This window comes from Physella acuta, unplaced genomic scaffold, assembly GCF_028476545.2.
Source record: "Physella acuta isolate Inbredline_101_S28 unplaced genomic scaffold, ASM2847654v3 ptg000194l, whole genome shotgun sequence".
Taxonomy (NCBI): domain Eukaryota; kingdom Metazoa; phylum Mollusca; class Gastropoda; family Physidae; genus Physella; species Physella acuta.
Genome location: NW_026731713.1, coordinates 124,952 through 145,888, shown reverse-complemented (window position 1 = coordinate 145,888; position 20,937 = coordinate 124,952). Strand labels below are relative to the sequence as shown.

The 20,937-nt window shown below is 31.6% G+C and overlaps 2 protein-coding genes across 3 annotated transcripts; one reads left to right on the top strand and one right to left on the bottom strand.

Annotated features, from left to right (window-relative positions):
• Positions 1–720: 720 nt before the first annotated feature.
• On the bottom strand, positions 721–13,798 carry LOC131936883 (double-stranded RNA-binding protein Staufen homolog). 2 transcript variants are annotated; one of them, XM_059293980.1, is made up of 16 exons: positions 13,665–13,798; positions 9,317–9,555; positions 8,237–8,440; positions 7,570–8,069; positions 7,302–7,430; positions 6,997–7,216; positions 6,759–6,906; positions 6,401–6,663; positions 6,149–6,219; positions 5,755–5,982; positions 5,511–5,669; positions 4,534–4,686; positions 4,287–4,452; positions 3,931–4,076; positions 3,532–3,701; positions 721–3,190 (listed from the first exon to the last, which is right to left on the bottom strand). In XM_059293980.1, exons 2-16 carry the CDS (start codon positions 9,420–9,422, stop codon positions 3,124–3,126), a joined length of 2,730 nt encoding a protein of 909 aa, XP_059149963.1. In that variant the 5' UTR covers positions 9,423–9,555; positions 13,665–13,798; the 3' UTR covers positions 721–3,123. The 2 variants fall into 2 exon arrangements, with proteins under 2 accessions (XP_059149963.1, XP_059149964.1); XM_059293981.1 differs by lacking the exon at positions 9,317–9,555.
• A 178-nt stretch (positions 13,799–13,976) lies between these two features.
• LOC131936881 (F-box only protein 16) lies at positions 13,977–19,155 on the top strand. Its single transcript, XM_059293978.1, has 8 exons — positions 13,977–14,223; positions 14,812–14,847; positions 15,351–15,557; positions 16,054–16,218; positions 16,502–16,671; positions 17,790–17,904; positions 18,107–18,299; positions 18,698–19,155. The coding sequence occupies exons 1-8, from the start codon at positions 14,152–14,154 to the stop codon at positions 18,769–18,771; spliced, it is 1,032 nt and encodes a 343-aa protein (XP_059149961.1). The 5' UTR covers positions 13,977–14,151; the 3' UTR covers positions 18,772–19,155.
• The last annotated feature ends 1,782 nt before the right edge of the window (positions 19,156–20,937 follow it).

The window sequence follows — 20,937 nt, the reverse complement described above, 5'->3', positions numbered from 1 at the left end:
AAGACCCAAACAAGGATACAATAAATGGCGAGTGTGAACCCACCTGGAGAGAATGATCCAGTGTAGAGTATTCAGGGTAGGGGGACCACATTAGTTGGGACAGATGTATGGTGTTTTGTATTAGATAGGAATAATTTGCAATTTGTATCCACATCCCCGTTTCAAAGAATTGTAGGCCCTAAGCCTGTACTATAGTTTGTTAGTAATTCTATATAAGCATTAAAATAGTCAATGCGAGATTTTTAACATGGTTATCCTGCTTGCTACTCCACGGTCGCACTTTAATTTTAAGATAATGTTCAAGTCAGAATTTCATGTAGCTAAAACTAAAAGCATTTTATATAGGTTTACAAAAAAAGGGAATTTGTTTAAAACTTAGTCCGAATCTTTCAGGTTTTTTACAAAAAAAGGGAATTTGTTTAAAACTTAGTCCGAATCTTTCAGGTTTTTTTTAAATTTAGCTTGTAATGCATGGAAGAGAATAATTTGACGTTCAAACTACCACACATACTAGCGCCAAGTGTTTTCAATGCTGCATACAATAATTGAAGAAATGAAAATTGAGTTAGAGAATGCTGCTGTTACTTTACAGTATAATTTGAAAGATTATTCAAGCACTAGTAATTTTTAATAAGTGAGGTGATGTACACGTGATTAGTAATAGGTATACGAATATCAACACTAAGGCCTACAGAAGTACACAAAACAAACATGTCAAAATAAGGTTGTTAATCTCAAAACACTTTTATTATTTCAAAATGAAACAGAAATTATGTCTCCAAATACTAAGGAGAAACAACAATAATCAAATCTACAGAAATGATTATGGTGAAAAGGGGCAAACAAAACTAGAACTGTAATCTTCATACTGAATCAACTCTGAATAATGAAACAAAAATTTAGAACAGTTTAAGATGCAAGATTATGGGAGAGCAAGTACTTTTAAGATGGACATACAAAATCACAACCACAAATCAAACTCAAAATTATTGCTAACAATACATAACAGCTTTTTCTAAAACAAAAGAAAATGAAACGTGAATGTAACTGTTAGTAAAAAAAACAAAACTGCATACATTTGTTGATTGAAAAAACAACATTCAACCAAGATAAAAAAATATTAACCTGAAACATTCACGGTAGAAAAAATTACTATTTCTATGTGCTTTCAAAGCATGCATTCAATGCTTAGCAGCCCACAGGAATTCCACTTTACTTCAGTGTACACACATTGATAAAGATGGATGTTAAAAGCAGATAAAAATACAGATTTTCTGCAGCAAATTGTAGAATCATTAAAAACATCCTTGGCATTTTCAAGGAAGGAAACCAATAATAATTAGTTTGAGAGCTTGTCTCAATGCAAACATTAGCAAAAACTATGATTGTCAAAACTTAAACAAACAATACTAATCAATGAACAAAAAATCTAGAATGCTAAAATTCTTTAACCTTTAGTAGTAAATGGTGAAAGATTAGTATGAAGATTATGAAACTCAACAGGATGTGTTATTTACAAAATTTACAACTACACACGGGTATGACAAAAAACAGGCCACAATTCTACATTCCACTTATAAGTTGATACAATGGCAGTTAATATTGAAATGTGCTTGGTATACTTTATTTTTAAATTAAGTAAAAAAACAAACAAACCCCATACTATATCTAATGCCTGCTCATGAGTTCTGAAAAACCTATACCATAATGCAAGCTTCTAATAAACCTCATGTCCAATTTATAAAAAGTTATAAAAGCAACATAGAGTAGTAGTACAATAGATTGACTGCACTAATTATTTTAGAACAAACAAATTTTTAACCTATTTCCTTGTATTTGCTAAAGATCATGATTGCTCTGTGTTGGGTGATATATGTGTTCTAATGTGCTGTAGTAAAAATTTTGAAGACCACACAAAACAGAGCAAGACTACAATGACAAATATAAGAAAATAACCAACATTTGATTCAGCACAACTCATAGTGCTGTAGGTGAGTTGTGCTGTGACAAATAAAGGACAATTGATCTGTCGTTGCAAGCAGGTATGCAAGTACTATATTTAAATTTATTATATGGTTAGAAAAAAAAAAAACGCACAGTACTGAAGTCTGGAAAATATTATAAATAGCTTTCCACCAAGTTATGTCCCTGTGCAATACTTTTTATCTCATACTAAAGCACTTATATTTTGATTCACAGTTATAAAGTGGAATGGATGATGACTGAACATGAAGGTAATAAACCTGCATTAATGAATATTGGTGTATAAAAAAAGGCAAGCTTCAATGGGGTAATTTTAACGGATTTAATAATAGTTAACTGTAGACAAAACACAGAAAATTACTTTGTTCAAAATCAATCACTTCAAAGATTAAATGGGCTTTTAACTAAAGTCCTAAGGTACATACTTGGTTAAATAAAAACACAGACAACAGCTGAAAGACAACTTCATTTAAAGTAATATTATATGACAAATGATAATCTTAAGCTTGTTAGATTACAGCGTAATATTCACATCTTTTTGTACACCATAGCTACTAAATATTAAGATACTGTTGCAACAAACAATAAATATTGCTGGATCAAAATTTGTAATACATTATGTGGATTTTTAAAAATATTTTTAACATTTAAATGCATTTCACTAAAGAAGTTTTATAAATTCAATTTTTTTTGGGCCTAAAGTATTGTAAAAGAAAACAAAAATATTCAACCAAGAAATGATACCCAACCTTTGAAGAAGTAAACCATCAAAGCAAAAGAAATGTTTTGCAATTCATCAAGGGTTCTCAAAACATGTCTTTTTGCAGTTAGAAAAATATAAATAGGAAACTTTTTAGAAAGAAAAAAAAAACCTTTACAACCCTTTGTTAAAATGTTAAGATGAGACTCTCTGCTTTAGAACCCATGAAAAAAACAAAAACTCTGGTCTAATGTAACACTGATAAGTACACCATGGCAATGTTAACTTTAAACAATAAAAATACCAAAGCTTATGTAGTCATTATTTTTCTTACAAACCACCAGGCAGTAGTGAGAAGTAAGGAATAATGTCTTCATTATTTTATAAATTTAGTGTTTAAGTTAACTAAAATGCCTAAAATATTAAAAACATGCCGTTGTCTATTTAGAGATGTCTTTCTTCATTCCAGAACTCGATCTTGTGAGTAGTTCCTTTTTCAGTTGTGGTCTACACATATAGAAAAATAACATTAGAAACAGTTGGAAATCTCAAGACTTAAATACATTTGATTAATATTAATACATAATAACTTCAAGTCTTTTAAACGTGTGAAGTACTTGATAAAATTAATGGAATATTCAATTGCATATCTGGCCAGTTTTATACAGAGTGAAATGAACATGAATTAATGATATTAATTACAATTTTTTATCAACCCTTGGATATGGATTTCACTTATTACTGGAAAGCATTTTGAATTAGAAACTGCTTTATTTAATAAATATAACTGGCAGACTGGGGTCACATTATGGGGATATAATTAGATTGTTAAAAAGACCAGTATTTACCCATCTCCACCAGGATGAATATCTTTAACTTTAGCAAGTAAAACTTTGAGAGCATCCAAAGCAGCCATATCCCTAGAAGACTCCAGAGTGTTGCTACTTCCATGAAAGCTTTGAGACTGTTCTTTACCAATAATGATCCTTGTTATGTGCTCTGTTCCAGTTGGCTTTTTCTGATTAAGAAAAAGAAAAGGAGATATAGAATTTATTTGCAGTTAAAAAAGTAAAGTTGCAAATGCAAATAATTTAAATAATTGTAACTGCTCATTATCTAAAACTATTTTGATCAAGAGGAACATATTGGTAAGGAAATTGAATTATTTTTATAGTTTATTAATAAGGATAGTAAATATAAAAATGATGAAGTGGTTCAAGAGTAATTTAAACTTTTCAATTATTTACCTTTGTAAAATCATCAATCTCTATTTCATGACCAAGTGCTTTACAGAGCTCTTTTAACTGTATTTCTGGTCTTAAATTAGGTTTGAGAATACTGGCTAAGTTGACTAGGGATTCTTTAGGCTGTGCAAGAGCAGTAGTTGCAGAAGCTGTAAATCAAATATTTTGTCTATAAATGCCAGTTTAAAATGCAACCATCTCACTTAGTTTCAATAATAAAAGCCATCAGTGCCATCTATTTAGACTATTATAAGCCTTTTATGAGAAGACTTACTATACTTTGTAAAAAAAAAAGTCAGCTGCTAAAGTAGATATAGTAAACAAAAAATCAAAACATTCATGCAAGAAAAAAAATTTACCTGCAGAAGTTGTTGCCAATTTACTAGTGCTGTTTGGAAGATGAAGAAGCCCAGGAACTCGCTGCTGTGTAGGTTGTACTGGTGTCGGAGCTTTTTCAACAACATCTGAAGTAGGTATATCACCTTCCACAAATGTTACCTTTTTATCACCATTGCTTTGATTTCCCTTTAAAAAAATATGTTAGTGTTGTGAGATCACTATCAAATAAGTTAAAATAGTTTAGAGACGTAAAACAAAGATAGTTACCTCCCCAGAAGCAGGATGTTTAAATGATGACTTGACAGGCTGAGGGCTAGGTTTAGTGTATCCCAAAAGCTGCAACATTGCTTCAGCAGCAGATCTCTTGGCAAGTTTTTTATTAGGGCCAGTACCAGTACAATTTTTGTCTTCAACTTCAACCTATGAAGTAAAAGCAACATTTTAAAGGTTAAAAGAAAAATTATTCACACCTCAAGTCCCTTTGGGTAGACCTATCTGTAATTTATAAGTAAATAAGAAATGAAAAAGTGTATTTTCATCTAGTAAAAGAAATTCGGTAATGCTCCAGACATTTTTGGAAAAATGCCAGATTTAAAACTGGTATTGTTTAAAAAAACAAAAGGAAAGAAGAGTACTTTCATTTTTAATACAGTATAACCTAAAGCAATTTTCCTACCACCCCCCCCCCCCCTCCTCCAAATTTTCTGTAACATTTAAAAAACCAAACTAATTGGTAAATTAACTTTTTTTGTATTGCTTTTAAACAAAATGAAATTGATGAATTGTGATTGCATCCGCACAAAAATATTTTTGTTGTTGAAATATCACATATTTGCAACAGGAGCACAACTGTGGACCATTTTACCAGACATATTTAACCATTAGCTGTGTGGTATAAAAACAATATTTGTAATATATCCAGTACAAACAATAAATAAAAATATTATCAAACCAAGAAAACTGAATTAAATGATCAAACTATTATTTCAATAAAGAATGTATTTGAAATGCTAAAAACTGGAACTACCATCTTTTAAAATAAATATAACTTAAGCGCAAAAGATGACCAAACACCAGAGGCATCTCAGTCTTAATCTTACTAATTATATTTATAATTACCTGTAAATTTAACAATCTTAACTTTAAAAAATTCACTTTTAAAAGCTAAACTTTGTCCAGTTGAATGTATTAATTAAGCATTGACAAGTGTACTAGACAAAGGGTTAGGTCTGAAATATGCTAACCTGCATAATGAATTCTCTTCTTCTGGGCAACCCTCTTTCTGCTATCAAGGTATACACAGGTTCCTTCTTCTTTTGAGCTTGCATAATCTGAATAAGTCTGCTGATTGGATTGATGCCAACTCCATAGTTTGGATCTGCTTTTTGTTGCTGAAGCTCAGACTAAAATATTTTAAAAGTTTCATTATTTTATTGATTACAGATGCAAAAATTCATTTTTGGATATTCAAACATTTATTTGTATTACCTTAATAAGATTCCTGTTTTTCTTTTTGTTTATTTGAATTTTTGACTTTGGTCGAGGATAAACAGGTGTAGGAGTAGGTGGAAGTTTTCTTAGTTCTTCTAACATTAATTCTGCAGCTTTCTTTTTGGATGTCTTTTTACTGTTTCCTTCTCCTTCTGTAACTTTTTCACCTACTATACACCGTGTTATAAAGTTCTTCATGTGAGGTGGGCCAGCTTCTCGAATCACCTTCAATATTTTAAAAATTGAAAATCAAAACTAGAAACCATTAGCGTATAAATTTTCTTGAATTTAACAATTATTAATTCAAATGGAAAACAAGCCTATGTAAAACTACTAAAATAAGCTAAATATATATTAAACATTTTTCTAAGTAAAAGAAAATCCAGCTAACCTCAAAATTGACAGGCATGTTTCTTCGCAGAGCAATTTCATGAACCAAGCTGATTTCTGATTTCAAACTGTCTGTTATTGAAAAAGGTTTATATTTAAATAAATTACTTGGTAAGAAAAAAAAAAAAACATCTATAAAAATAGGAGCTTTTGTTTAGCAATTATTCTCAACCTTAAAATATTTACTGCCATATACAAAATGTAAGTGGCTTACATTTGGGCTTTCTAGTTGTAATAATGTCATTTCAATTACCATTTGTTTCCTCTTCAGCTGGTTCTTGATCTTTTTTAGCTTCTATCTGTACAGGCAGGTTTTTAAGGATGCGCAGGGCCTTCTGTGCTGCATTGTGACGTGCCGCTTGCCTTGTAGGGCCATCTCCTATAAACTCACGATGGCCTACACGCAAAGAGACATAAAATGCACGACTCATACGAGGATAATGGTATCTCAGGGGCCAGAGCACACCACTACCACGGTAACGAGGATCTCTGTTAGCTCGCATGTACTGCTGATATCTTAAAATTAAAACAAAAGAAAAATTAGTATTATAATTAAACAGAATTTTACTAGGCCTACAGAATGTAAGTGAAAAGTAATGATGTAACTTTACCTCTGGTTGTAGTTATATATTCCCCTATAATCCATTCCTGGCTGAGGATAATATGAAGGCTGCTGTGGCTCAATTGCCTTGTAGATCGCAGCTTCCCCTCGTTTCATTGCAAGAGCATTTAGTTCAACAGTAGGTGTAATATTTTCATCTAAATATATATTTAAGCGCATTAAAATTACAGAAATGGGAAAATAAGTATACAATAAAGTAGTAAATTAACTATCAGAAGTAAGTTTACCCCCACTATCCACACTGTTGCTACTGCTGTATCTTGTTGGTTTAGGAGGTGGATGCTGGTGTTTTGTTTCAACTAAGGCAATAGCAGCTGCAGCATGCTGAGCTTTTTTAATACTCTCTCCTGAGGCAGAATATTCCTCATCACCAAGCTTCAATTTTACATAGAAAGTTTTCTTATGGGCAGGGCCCTGCTCATCCACCAGCGTGTACTGATGGCTCATCTGAAGAATAAAATTTGTAACGGTACAAATTTCAAAATAATCACGAAGTGGACCATGTGACTGTTACTAAAATTAGCAAACAAACCTTGTTAAATCTTGCTAATTCATTTATAAGACACATAGGGGTTTTCTCTTTTGTGTTTGCCAAGCCAAGCGTCTCAGCCGCATTATTTTTTGATTGTTCTGATTCCTCATTACTTAACTTTACTTCAACCTGGAATAAAGAAAAACAACTAAAGAAACAAGAAAAAACTGCTGGCAAGTTATGTTTATAAAAATACCAGAGCATTTTAAACAAATCCAAACACCTTTGAATTTTTAAAACTCTAAAACAAAAAAAATAATTCACATACCTTATCATTAACATTTTTATTTTCAGCTATGGAAGGTGTATTATTAATCACAGCAGGTTTTGTTCCTTGTTGCACTTGAATGGTTGAGGGTGTTGTCACATGATTTAAATTGGACTTTGAAGGATGTTGCAAAATTTGCTTAGGCTGAATCTGTTGTGATTGCTGCTGCTTGTGGTAGCGTTGCTGGTGAAGACTTCGTTGTTGTAAGTGCTGCTGGATTTGTATGTGTTGTTGCTGTTGATAATTTGATGACTGATGTTGGGCTATAGGTTGCTGCTGAATTTGAATCTGTTGCTGTTGTGGAAGCAAATGGTGGTGTTGTGGGACTGTTTGATGAATATGATGTGGCTGTTGTGGCTGTGACAACTGAGTGGGTTGAAAATGCTGTACAGGAGTTTGAATTGATTGTTGTTGGGGTTGCTGATACTGATGATGTGAAGACTGATGTTGCAAACTTAAAGCATTGTTATCCATTCCATGACTAGAGTGAATGGAAGAACCTAAGAAGAGTAAAAACATGTAATTGAATAATTAAGTACATAAATGTAAAATGAATATCATGATACACACCATAAACTAGTTACAATCTTCCACTTCTGTTACTAACCTCACATAACATATTATATATCTTTTTCTCATATAAATATTTCTAAGTTGTGAGACTCACCAGAAATAGATTGGTAAGTTGTACCATTCTGTGCAGGCATGTTTCCTAAAGCTGGAGTAAACTGATGAGCTGAAGCAATATCTGTTGAAATTTGTTTTTGACCATGATAGTTATTCACCAACTGCTGCTGTTGAAGATGTGTAAGTTGAATATTTTGTGTGGGCTGCAACTGATAGGCTTGCTTAGAAGACATCGCTTGGGAACCTGGCATTAAATAAGATCAAATTTTAAGGAAATGGCCAATATTTCCTCCAATGGAAGAAAAAATTACCTATTGAGATGAACAGTTTTTTCATCAGAAAATAAAAACAAGCTAAGCAATTTTTTTTCAACTTCAGGGCTTACTTATCACACACTCCCAGGTCTGAATAACACACTAAACAAATATCTAGCTTGAGTTTGGTTATGTTTGGCACACATCAATGGGATAATTTAAGGATTATCAATAGCCTAATTTAATTTTATTCTATTTTCATTCTTATACAGAAACTCAGACAATTTTTATAATATTTTTATTTTCAACCCTTATTTACTATAGTGTGGTTTATTGAACAATGCATAATAATTATGTTTATTGAGGTTTAGTTTTTTTTAAAACATTTTTTGTTTAACACACAGCTGATAATTGGAGCTAGGATCAGTGTTGAATTTGTTAGATGGATTAGTGTCATGTAATGGCTGCTGTGATGTTAGTATAAGGTTAGTTTTCTTAACATAATGTGTTAAAGGTTCAGACTGTGCCACTCTTAGGATATCACTATTTCCAACAATAAAGTAAAACTTGAATAGACTATAGGCTGGTACTATAAAATATCTCATAAACAAGACTGCTTGAATAAGTTTATTTAGCAATACTTTCTGACTCGCATTTGGGCAAGTAAAAATCAGTGAAAATATTTTTAAAAATGCAATGTAACTAAAATGCATGTATGCATTAAAACATAATTAGCGAAAAAGTAAAATACAAAATGATGTTATAGCAAGAATACAAACATGCAAATGTTTTTTTTTAAAGTTTCTAATTGTTATTTTTGGCCATTATATCTGATTTCTCTCATATTTATAATGGTCAATACCCACCTCTTTGTTGAGCCATTACATTTCTTTGCTGTGTATTTTGAGCAGCTCCACTTGTATTAATTAAAGAATGCTGTTGCTGATTGCTCATTATATGATTGTGAGACATAATTATACACTATATTTATTTGATGAAACAAATGTATCTTCAAAAAAAAGTAACCTAGCTGAGCTTTTTTTAGTATCCTATCTTGTTAAGGATGAAGAAAAGTCCTATTGGGTTGTAAAGGTTTCATTGAAGTCTGCAAATAAATACATTTTTAAACACTATAACATTAGCTATTTGAAAATTAATTAAGACTTTTATCAACACTAATGCAACCATGGCCAATACTATAATTGTTGCTCAGAAAAAGTATTCACATTAATTTTGATCAATAACAGGATTAACTATAAAATCTTTCATAAACCAACTCCTATCTTTTATTGTCTGGTCTGAATTTTTTTTTATAGAAGACAAACTATATGATAAAACTATGCTTGGACACTTAGCATAATATCACCTATGTAAGAAAAGTAAATAGCTTAAGTAATAATACTGTTTCAAGATTATTGCACATAATTCTACATTATTATTTCACAAGAACTAGCCTCTAAGTGAAAGGTGTGATAATTACATTAACCACAAGTTAACATGCACATTGTTAGTTGAAAAAATGGTTATAAAAAGGTGTGGATTTAGTGCAAAGTCAGAATGATAAGTAAATAAAAATGAAATTAGTGTTAAGCAGCTAGGGTATCTCACTTAAGTTTTCTTTTAAGCTTTATTTAAAATATTTCTTGACTGACTACTCCACTGTATAGATATTTTCATTACATGCATTGTTCAGTATTAACCATTGAATTGAACTCTGATGCTCCTTGCTCTATAGGCCTACATGCGTCCCTCCTTATACTATACTCCAATTATTGGTCAAGTGGTTTAATGACCTTGGACCCAAAGAGTTGTGGCATTGGATGTGTAAGGTTGTAGATACAGCAAGAAAGCTATTTATAGTTAGAGTCAAAGATTTGAACAAGCCTAAACTTTTCTTTATTTACACTATAAAACTTTGATAAAGGTAGCAATATCCCCCACTGACCTTATTACTTGTCAGGTGTTTCAAATGTCAATTTTTTATGACTCAAAAAAAAAAAAAAAAAACTACCGATGGATGTATTTATTCAGGAGAATCAAATGTGTGTAGATCTTGCTTAACAGTAACTTGAGAGTATCCAGACACGGCCAGCATATTCACTATTACTGTATATAAAAACGATATGTAAAAATAATCTGTAGTCAGATTTGAGAAAGAATGACTTGGGTTTCAAATTTTTAACTTTTTAAGAATTGCGTGACTGCTGCAGGGAGTTGTAGATCAGAGAATAGAAGTCTTTACATAAACAGTTTCTGTGACCTCTGCACATGAAGGGATAATGCAATCACCACTACCAGCCATCTTTACTTTTCCACAAGAGCTAGGGGGACTAAGGTACATTCTGTGGACCCAGATTTGACTAGAGTTTCTGGCTAGCAGTCATATGCTGTAACATTCGACCAAGCTACCTCATAAATTTGTGCTTGGCCTGTTATTTTATTCATCCTCATCTCTGCCAATATTGAATTAAGTATACTATTTTATCAAGGTTTTCCTAATCTGCAGCAACACTACAATTACATTATGTTGTCACAGACAAGCTGTGTATGTTGTTAAGGGGATATGCTATGTTTTTTTCTATTTTTTACAATTTAAGATCTAAAGCTTTTTGAATACTTTTATCATATTTGGCATATAAAAGTAATTATTAACCATTAATGTCCCATTCATTCTACCAAAACTCCACCCATGACGGCCCAATGTAAGGAGCATAACTCTGTATGATCAAGTGAATAGTTTCACAAAATATTTGTTTTTGTCTAAATAAAGTTGAAAACTAAGAAAAAAAGTACTGCTTAATGTTGGGAATAAACCTGGCTTTCCAACAGTATTAAATAGAATATATTATATTCGGTACAAGTACAGTATAAAAATAAAAAAATGTCGGAGAATATTCAAAACCGGTCATTTTCGGTAGTCAACTTTATTTATTTTTGTCTAAACAACTATGCATCGAATTTAACAGTTGAATATCAATTTGGTTATGTTTAAGATATATAATTCATAAAATACATGCCTAGATACGTTTAGAGGCATTATTTTATTTTATTTTTAATATTAAATCTACTAAAAATAGGACCGATGAGTCTAAAATTTCGAGATAGAAAGAAACTATTATTTTTTATCTTTCAAAAGCGCCATTGAAATTAGAAGACCGGAAAAGGATGCTGAAACTATCAGACTTCCTGTTTAGTTAAAAATTAGGATTTGTAGGCCAAATTGTAATGAAACAAATGTAATTTTTCTATGCGTATTGTAAGCGGGCGGCAGCGGGCGTTACGGGACATTAACGGTGTCGGGCGGCAGCGGGCGTTACGGGACATTAATGGTTAAACAGCAAAAAAAGGGCCGAAAACAATTTTGGTTGTCATGGAAACCCAAAAAACCTCCGCCATTTTGATTTTTTTGGTTCTTTTAAAAATACTAAGGCTTTTTTATTTATGCACCTATAGCAATCAAATTTAAACTGCTTATATTTCAGTATGTATTAAAACTTTTGTCACGACAACTTTTTGAAATAAATACTAGTAAGAATTTTACAAGGTCTAAAAAATCGTACCCTTTTTAGTATTCAAAAGTTTCAAAATGTGCATATTAATTATCAAATACTTTTTTTCTATGAAAGCAATCACAATTCCCTCGTGACAAAAGTTGTATTTTTGCATAAAGAACATTTACTGAAAATATGGTTGGCATTGTTTAATAAATAAAAAAGTAGTAGGCTTTTTAGTGTTAAAAACCTGTGAACCGAGAAAAACAGCCAAAAGTAACGAAAACTAGGTCAGGAAAGTACCATATCTGTGTAAACTGCAAAGCCGATTGTAAGCTTTAAGTGTTTCCGAGATGTAGGAAATTAAGTTTATTAGATACATGAGAAATCCAGCTTTCCAATGATGTCAAATACAAAATGACCGATATAAAACTTTTCATAGAGAGCTTGTAAGATTGGGAAAAATTGATTATTTTTTAATTAATAGGGTCATAAAAATCATAATTCAAACACATAAAATATTTTTTTCTCTTTAAAGTTATTATTTTCTTTATACACAAATGGAAAAAGTATCCAAAAGTGCAAGAAACCCATCATGACGAAAAACAAGAAATTGTGATTTTTTTTCCTCGCATACCCCCTTAAAGACAAGCTGAGAATGATCCCAATTGAAAAGACATTTTAGCACCCTAAATTAATTAATTAATTTTCATTAACTTTATTTTTTTTTAGTGAAAATTCCTAAAATTGAAACCACTTTACTGAGTAGCATAAGTTATTCAGCTGGATGTAAAATTACACAAAAATAACGATTTTAAGTAGCCTATATATTTCTGAGATGACCATGAAAGATTGTTAAAAAACTGAATCACTGTAACGTTGTTTTTGGTGGCCATAATTTGTTTTTGTCAGCCATCACGCCGGTAAAAATGTAGGTCAAGCGACAGTCTAACTTATAGCTAACCTAGTTATAAAAAGCTTTGATTGGTTTTATTCGTCTCAACTGGGACCTAGTGCTTTTCATCCGGGGGACTAGATCTAGAATCGCCTGCGACGTCATACCTTGAAACTTAAAAAATTTAAAACCTAGTCTTCCAGAAGGAGAAAACAAAAGAATTTTACCTGGATATATTTAGAAATGTACATGCGACAACAGATATCAGTAGTTTTGTAATAAACATCCAAACAATTAGGCCTACTATAACTATAGTAACTATAGGAAGCGATAAACAGGGCCAGGGGAATAGCTGCAGCTGAGCTTTAACCACTGGATGATCTTTAATATTTAATCTAGATCTAGAATTCTAGAGGAGTCTAGATCTAGATCTAGATTTCTACCTTAAACGATAGATTACCAAAGTGGGTGAAACTCGGTTGTGTTTATAGTTTTATAATAAAATAGGCTCAACTGGAGGTGAACGTGAAGCAGGGAATAAAATACGCTAAAATCACCAATGGAGTTTTACCCCAAAAAGTGAGTTATGGTCGGAGGTGTTCATATTCGTCACATTCATTACGAGGCGACAGAGCTACTCTAGACCTAATCTAGATTCTAGATTAGAAAAAGTCTTGAAGACTAGATTCTGCTAAATCTTAAGAACTTAATAAAAATTTTAAAAATTTAAGTTGGGATGGAATTGGAATGCACGTGCAATTTGATACCTCGTTAAAATATGAAACAACAACAAATCGTAAAATATATTTCATTGAAAAAGATACATACCTCATTAATGCATCAAAATAAACTACTTTACTCCTGAAATAATGCACCTAAGAGCTATGATATTTTGGCAAACAGTAAAGAAAATTATCAGACTAACATGCAGCCATGTTTGTCTGCCCGGTGACGTTCTAGTGTTGAAATCTCGTGCTTTCCGTTTTAATTTCAATTATGAAATAATTCTTTATTTTTTCAAAAGACATACAATTTTAACAATAGACTGCTAAAATATGGGTATTGCAATTACAAACAACAAATAAAAAATAATTATCAAATCACTTAAATACTTATCCACAGCAACCCGTTTGTGTAAAGATGGCGTACGATGTTGGGTTCATTTTTCATCTTACTACCATTTGCAATGGATTATAGAGTCTAGATCTAGATCTAGTTACTACTACTTCCATTAACACTGTCTATTAAACGTAAAACTAATAGAATCCAATTGAAAGCTTAAATACAAACATTTCTTATCAAGAATCTCTCTAAAATGTCTATGATAGCGAAAAATCGCATCCATAGTACCTGGACACCATTGAGCAATGAAGAAGCCAACACAAAGGTAGATTAAAATACTTAGATATAGGTATATTTTTAATAATATATTATATACTTATATATTATAGTTTATAATACTATTTTAATACTTACAGAGCAATTAAGAAGCCAACACAAAGGTAGATTCAAGATTGAATTATCTAGTTGTTAAATATCTAGATCTAGGTCTACTTCTAATAAAATAAATAAAACAGTCTAACTCTAATGCAGTGGTTCTTAACCTGGGTTTGATTGAACCCCAAGTGTTTGGTGAGTCAGTCTCAGGGGTTCGGTGGAGATCAAGTTCATATTATTCATGATTGGATTTTGTCAGTGCAGACAATAGAACTATTAAGAAGAGTTATGTGAATGCTCATGTGAAACTGTTGGGTTTCGGTACCTACGAACAGTTTAAGAAGCACTGATCTATTGGGTTTTGGTAAAATGCACAACAGTAAATGGTGAGGGGGTAAAATGCAAGAAGGAAATCTGAGTAAATAGCAAGACACAATTTGCAAGACTTTTTTATTGTCATGCTTGGTTAAATAATTAAGAAATATTTTAATTAACAATCTACTTTTCTCTAACATTAACATTTGTTTTTTTTTTTCAGATATTTGAAGAAAGAAAAAATCTTGTTGGCAAATGGGTAAATGCTCTGTATTTTAAAATAGCATGCATTAACTATTATTACTTAGCGTTTATCTAATCAGAATAAAATACATCCATAAATTTTATTATTCCAGCTAGTGGGGGCAAATGAAGTAGAATTCTTATGTTTCTTGACCTCAGCATATAAGGAATTGTGTGGTCAGCTGCTTTTACTTTCCCCAATGTAAGTCAAATACTCATCAGAGCTGGGTGGACTCATAAACATCCAAGTTCAAAACAGATCAGAACTCTAGACCTTCCGACTAGCTGCCAAACGCTCAACCATTCAACCCTGCCGTCCCTAGTACTTCAGAAACTTCAGAAATATGTTGATAAGTTTCATCTTCATAGTAATCAAAGTTTAATTTAGTTATAATTGATGGTTGTTCTACTGAATTATTTAAATAGGAGCATTATGTAGTAGTTGAAATGATCTTCTAAAACTAGTGCTTAACATATTTTAAAATGCAAAGCTTTTCATGTACACGTTTTGTTTGACAGTTTCAAAAATGGAATGATGATCAAAGAAGGCAACTTTTTGAAGAGCTGGTTGGGATCAGCAAAAGAAAACAATTAGAATATGCCAGAGAGCTGATAGACAGCAGGGTCCCTTGCACGAAGGATGACTTCACTAGATATTTACCCAGGGTGATCACCCTGTACATCTTTTCTTTTCTCGATGCTCGCAGTTTGTGTCAGTGTGCCCAGGTATTGTATATCCTATGACCATACTGATATTATTTTACCAAAATAATTTTATTGGTATTATTATAAAAGTAAAGTTCCCCTTCCAGATGAAGTAGAGTTCATGTGTTGCTTGACCTCGACATATGAAGGGATGGTGTGGTCATTGCTATGCCTAACTGCCTTTACTTTCCCTGACTTGAGTCAGATACCCAATAAGATGGTGGACATCCAGCAGACTCAAATCCGGATTGAGATCCAAACTCTAGACTTTCTGGTTAGAAGTAAAGCACTCTACCACCCCGCTAAAATTTTTATCAATCAACTGATATAATTAATTATAGCTGTGTTTATTAATATAGGACATTATATTTTAAAACACAAATTTTAATTTAACTAAGCTGTCAAATTTTAAAAAAATATGTATTAAAGAATATAGCGGAAATCATATGTTTTAATAGGCCGGATTTCCTGAAACAATTTCACATAAGCATTTAAATGTTAAAAATGTTTTTTGTAGGTGTGTTGGTATTGGAGATATTTAAGTGAGCTGGATCAGTTGTGGATGTCAAAGTGTTTACATTTTGGCTGGAGCCTTACGTTCACTCCTAGTCCTTATGAAAATGGCATATGGAAGAGAAACTTTATTGAACAGTTTAAGATTTTCCAAGCTTTGATGCCAAAGGTGTGTTCAATCAAAACAGTTCTTGTAAAAATGTTGTATTGAGGTGGTCCCAGTTTAGAATTAGGGCCAGATTTGATTTTAAGATAGTGATACTTACAATTAATATTTTGTATACACCCTCCTGATATTTTACCATGTAGGCCTACTTAATACAGTGAAACTGTTAGCTATACACTTTAAACATGATCTTAATAATACAGAAAAATCATGATTTGACTGCCGTAAATATATGATCTGAATCCAGTATATTGTTGTGTGAATAGAATGAACTTGTCTATTCCAGAGCCCCCCTGTGTCTGACATGAGCAAGCTAAAGTTAAAAGAAAAATCAGTAAAGGGAGGTAAGAAGCCCTCTGGTCCTGTTCCATGGAGAGGGTCTGATCCAGTTCCCAAAGACACCTGGAGATACAACTACCTGAACAATGACGAGGTGTTGGACCAAGTAGCGAAGCTGTAAGTTGTGGCTATTATTTCTCTCATGTGTAGTCTGATTTAAAAAAAAAAAGTAAACAGTTTATATTTAAACTTAATCCAACATGAGTTTTGAAAGAATTAAGTTCTCTTTAAGATCTGATGATAGGGAGAGTGTCATAAAAAACTAGACCACCTATTTCTTTGGCTGTGGTGTATAGAAGAATGCTGTGGATAGTACAATACACAGCCCTGTTCATTTCCTGGTTTTACCTGGTTTTTTTTTATTAAGACTGAAGTCTCAGTGATCTAAGTCATTACCTGTTCAGGCTTATGTTCTTTAGCCAGGCAGACTGGAACAGGGTTAAGAACTGAGCATTTTTTTTTAGTTTAGCCAAGTTTTTGCTTCCTCTCTCATTGTATCACATCAACTGGTTTGGACATGGGGGGAAATATGGCCAGGGGCGAGCCCGGGTTTCAAACTCATGACTTTTGTTCATCCACAGTTTACCATACGTGATAATATAATACAAACAAGTTAATAAAAAGTCTAGTGACAATTTAAGCGCAATTTCCTTATGTCATCCATAACAATTTGTAATTTGTAAATTTTTGTAAATATCATCCTATAAATATAAACTCCTACACGATGCTCAGTTTAAATCATCCTAGGCCTACACGATGCTCAGTTTAAATGTTCTTAATTAATTTTTTGTGACCGAACGAAAGGATATTTTTGAAAACTTTCTTCGGCAATATTGTTCTAAATTATGGCAGGAATCGATTGGTAAATGTTTCAAGTCGCTAAGTGGTCTGGTTGCCGAGATATGGAGCAAAAACTGCATTTGTTCGAGGTTTTTTGGCTTTTCCGGGAAATCCAGGAAGGACTTCCGGAAATTTTTTTGGCCCACAATCATCCTTGGAACTTGCTTAACATATTTGCTTTGGAACTAGTCCTCGATATTGCTTCATTGAGGAGGAGACACGACTTAAAGCTGCAGACACACATCCATCCATCCATCCATCCATCCAGAAATGGCGCATTATTAAACGCAATTGCCAGTATGGAAAATGCGCTAAAAAATTATGAAAACCATTCCATTTTGTTTAATTTACTTAAAATAGTTTATTTATTTTTATGCCAATGTACTATTCCTTAGGCGCCAGAGAAAAGCTTATGGATCAACAACAGACGATCTAGTGAAAAAAGCTCGTAGTAAAGTTAATACAGGATCTAATGTGCTAAACTCACTTAGTAGATCACAAAGTTTAACAGTAAGTATGGTTTTTTCCACCTCAATTTCGACACAATTCGAACACCTTATTCTAAAGTTTGGTAGTATTTCTTCATATTTTGAAGGCACATTTTGTTAATTAAACATGATTGTTTTTCAACTCAATACAAAAACGAATATTCTATTGTGGTATGGTATTATTTAAAGCACTTTTTGGTGAGCTAATGATTTTATTTTTCAAGCGGATGAGCTCTGGGATGGAGGAATCTGAGAGGCCCAAGTGGGCGCAGCAAGTGAAGACACAATTTCTACACAAGAACAAAATGAAAGAAAATGGCCTCCTGGCGAAGATCGCACGGCCGGGGCCCGTCAGTCCACCCCCTCGTCTGACCCACTCCAGGCCAACCACATCACGCACTCCCAGGGATCCCCCCAGTAAGTGAAATGTGGTTTTGTTTTTCTTGAAGAAAATGTGATTTTGTTTCTCTTCAAGTGGAGTTGTTTTTGCTTCTCTTTAAGAGAAATTTGTTTGCTTTTTTTCCTCTTAACGGGAAATTTGCTTTTTTGTTTCTTATTATAAATGTTTTAAAATATGTATGAAAAATAATACTTTCAAATTTATAAATATTATAAATTACTATAATGTAGAGCTTAAATTCAAATAAATAAATTTCATTTAGACAAACACTGCACCAACTCATGATAAGTGCCCAACTTTTACAAAAATCTTATTAAGAAACAGTAATTTTTATTATGCATTCTATAAGAAACAACAGATCTAAAAAAAAACAACACCTAGTTGAAACTAACATGAAGTTTTGTTTTTAAAATAGGCACAGAACTTTTCCCTCACACACCGTGGAAGATTCCATCACAGGAAGAAGATTCAGATACTGAGGTGCACTGACCTTCATTGACATGATCCTACTATTTCTAGTGCCCATATTCACATCATATATACCCATAATCTGTCCATTATTTTATTTTGTTTAAAATCCAATATCAAAATAATAATGTATAGAAAAGCTTTATGAATTAAGTAGTATTTGATTTTTAGAATTAATTTGATGAAAAAGTAAGCCTTTTTAAGAGTGAAAAGAATCCATGCCTTTATTACTAACATGGATTAAAAGAATTGTTTCAATCCTTTTTAGATAAATTGTTGTTTTCTCATAAAAATTAAATTGTGCCTTTTTATAAATATTTAAATTTTTAACAAACCTAAAGTATACACATTTTCTTAAATTAACAAATATTCTGTAAATAGAAAATAATTTAAGCAGGAACTTGATCCAAAGCAAAAATTTTTTTGTTCTAATAATTGCTTCATTTTTTTACAGTAATTCTGGTTTACTGTACTTACATACTGTGATGTAACTAAAATTAATATTAATGTTTAAACATTATTGCTCTTTTCAAGTTAGTTGAAATAGTTGATTGTAAGTTCATCCTTCAAAACCATGTTGTTTTCAAATTGTATTCAATTAATTTTGTATATATTGATGGCAATTTGTTTTCCACTGTGCCCATTGCTCTGTTATTTATTTTTATGTCTTCAAAACATTCCTTCAAATTAAATTGTTGGGTAGAGTACTGTAGAGATCACTGATTGTAGACACTATGTTTTTTTTAAACAAATCTTTCTAAAACTAGTTTGTAAGGTTGATTTTGTTTAAAAGCTTTAATGTAAGAAGATAATATTTAAAAAAAATAGGTTTGAAGCTGTCAAAATATTTGTCTATGAATGGTTCAGTTCTAGATAGTGGTAGTATTTTGTATGTGAAAATTTTATAACATTTTTGTTCATATACATATTGTGATGTACCTACATTTGCTGGTAAATGATGTGATCACCTTACATATTTTATATTTATTTGTACCAGCTTTTATTTATTAGACTTGTATGCATGCAGATTACAAAAAATTATAATTATTTAAACTCCTTTTAGATTAAGTAGTAAGATTATGTCAACTGCTATTATAATCATTATAATGTCTAAATTTTATTTCTATTTCAGTCATATACACTGCTTTGTATGGGGGTAGGGGAGAGGTCGGTTAATTTTTTGATCATGTGTCTTACACCAAATAAATAATACTTTAGGAAATATTTTATAGTTTTACCTTATAAAAAATATATCAAAATGTATTTTTAAAACTTTGAACAATTTGAAAGTATTAAAAATTTGATGCTCTATATAATATAAAGTATTTGTTAAATCTATTTTTAACTTGTATATTTATATATTTTTATATGGAAAAACAAAGGACTGACAGCTAATTTAACTATTTCAAGATCTTTTAAGGTATTATCAAAATAAACTTTAACTCTAGCTAAGCTCTGCTGCTTTCAACTATAAAGAAAACATATTCTGAGAGGTGTTGGCAAGAAATAAAGGATTTTCTTTTAAATACATGGTTGTTTTGTGTGAATTGCTATTATCAAACATGTTTATAGCAGCCATATTATGTGTATCAAATTTCTGTAACATTCTGTTAAAATGCAGAGGCAAAGTTTTTTATCAGCTGAAATTACACTAAAAAAAGTTTAAAATGAAATTTAAATAAACAAATCATTTTTACACTACTGTTCATGGAAATTTTATTGCCAAATTTGCTTTACAAAAACAATTAGTTTATTTGCTTTTGAACTTGGTAAAAAAGTGTAAAAAAAAACAACTTTAAAATCTGTCCTTTATATAACTGATCTACATAGCAAGACAACTAAAACTATCATAAGAAAAGCAAGACAATGTAGTCTACCTGCTCTAGTCTATCAAAAACATAGCCAGAAAGACATTGCTACAAATCTTAAAATTAATTACAATAGACTAAACCTACAAATTCTTTAATAATATATATTTACGTTACATATAAAATCATTTAAAACATACAATATTTACGTTACATATAAAATCATTTAAATATTTATGTTACATATAAATTCCTTTAAACCAATTCGAACAATTAACTTTCGTGAAACGTGTTAAAGGACGGCAGCAAGTCCAGAAAGCTGGAGAAACATACCACAGAAGAACTACCTCCCTCGTACAACAATCTATGTACACATGGG

Bases quoted from the DNA above. Each gene is read 5' to 3' on its own strand.
- LOC131936883 (XM_059293980.1), bottom strand. From the start codon at position 9,422: ATGTCTCACAATCATATAATGAGCAATCAGCAACAGCATTCTTTAATT. The intron at 8,070-8,236 runs GTGAGTCTCACA...TACTCTTCTTAG, and splicing joins AACTTACCAATCTATTTCTG to GTTCTTCCATTCACTCTAGT. The intron at 5,670-5,754 runs GTAATACAAATA...AAAATATTTTAG, and splicing joins AAAACAGGAATCTTATTAAG to TCTGAGCTTCAGCAACAAAA.
- LOC131936881 (XM_059293978.1), top strand. From the start codon at position 14,152: ATGTCTATGATAGCGAAAAATCGCATCCATAGTACCTGGACACCATTG. The intron at 14,848-15,350 runs GTAAATGCTCTG...TTTGTTTGACAG, and splicing joins AAAATCTTGTTGGCAAATGG to TTTCAAAAATGGAATGATGA. The intron at 18,300-18,697 runs GTAAGTGAAATG...TTTTTAAAATAG, and splicing joins CACTCCCAGGGATCCCCCCA to GCACAGAACTTTTCCCTCAC.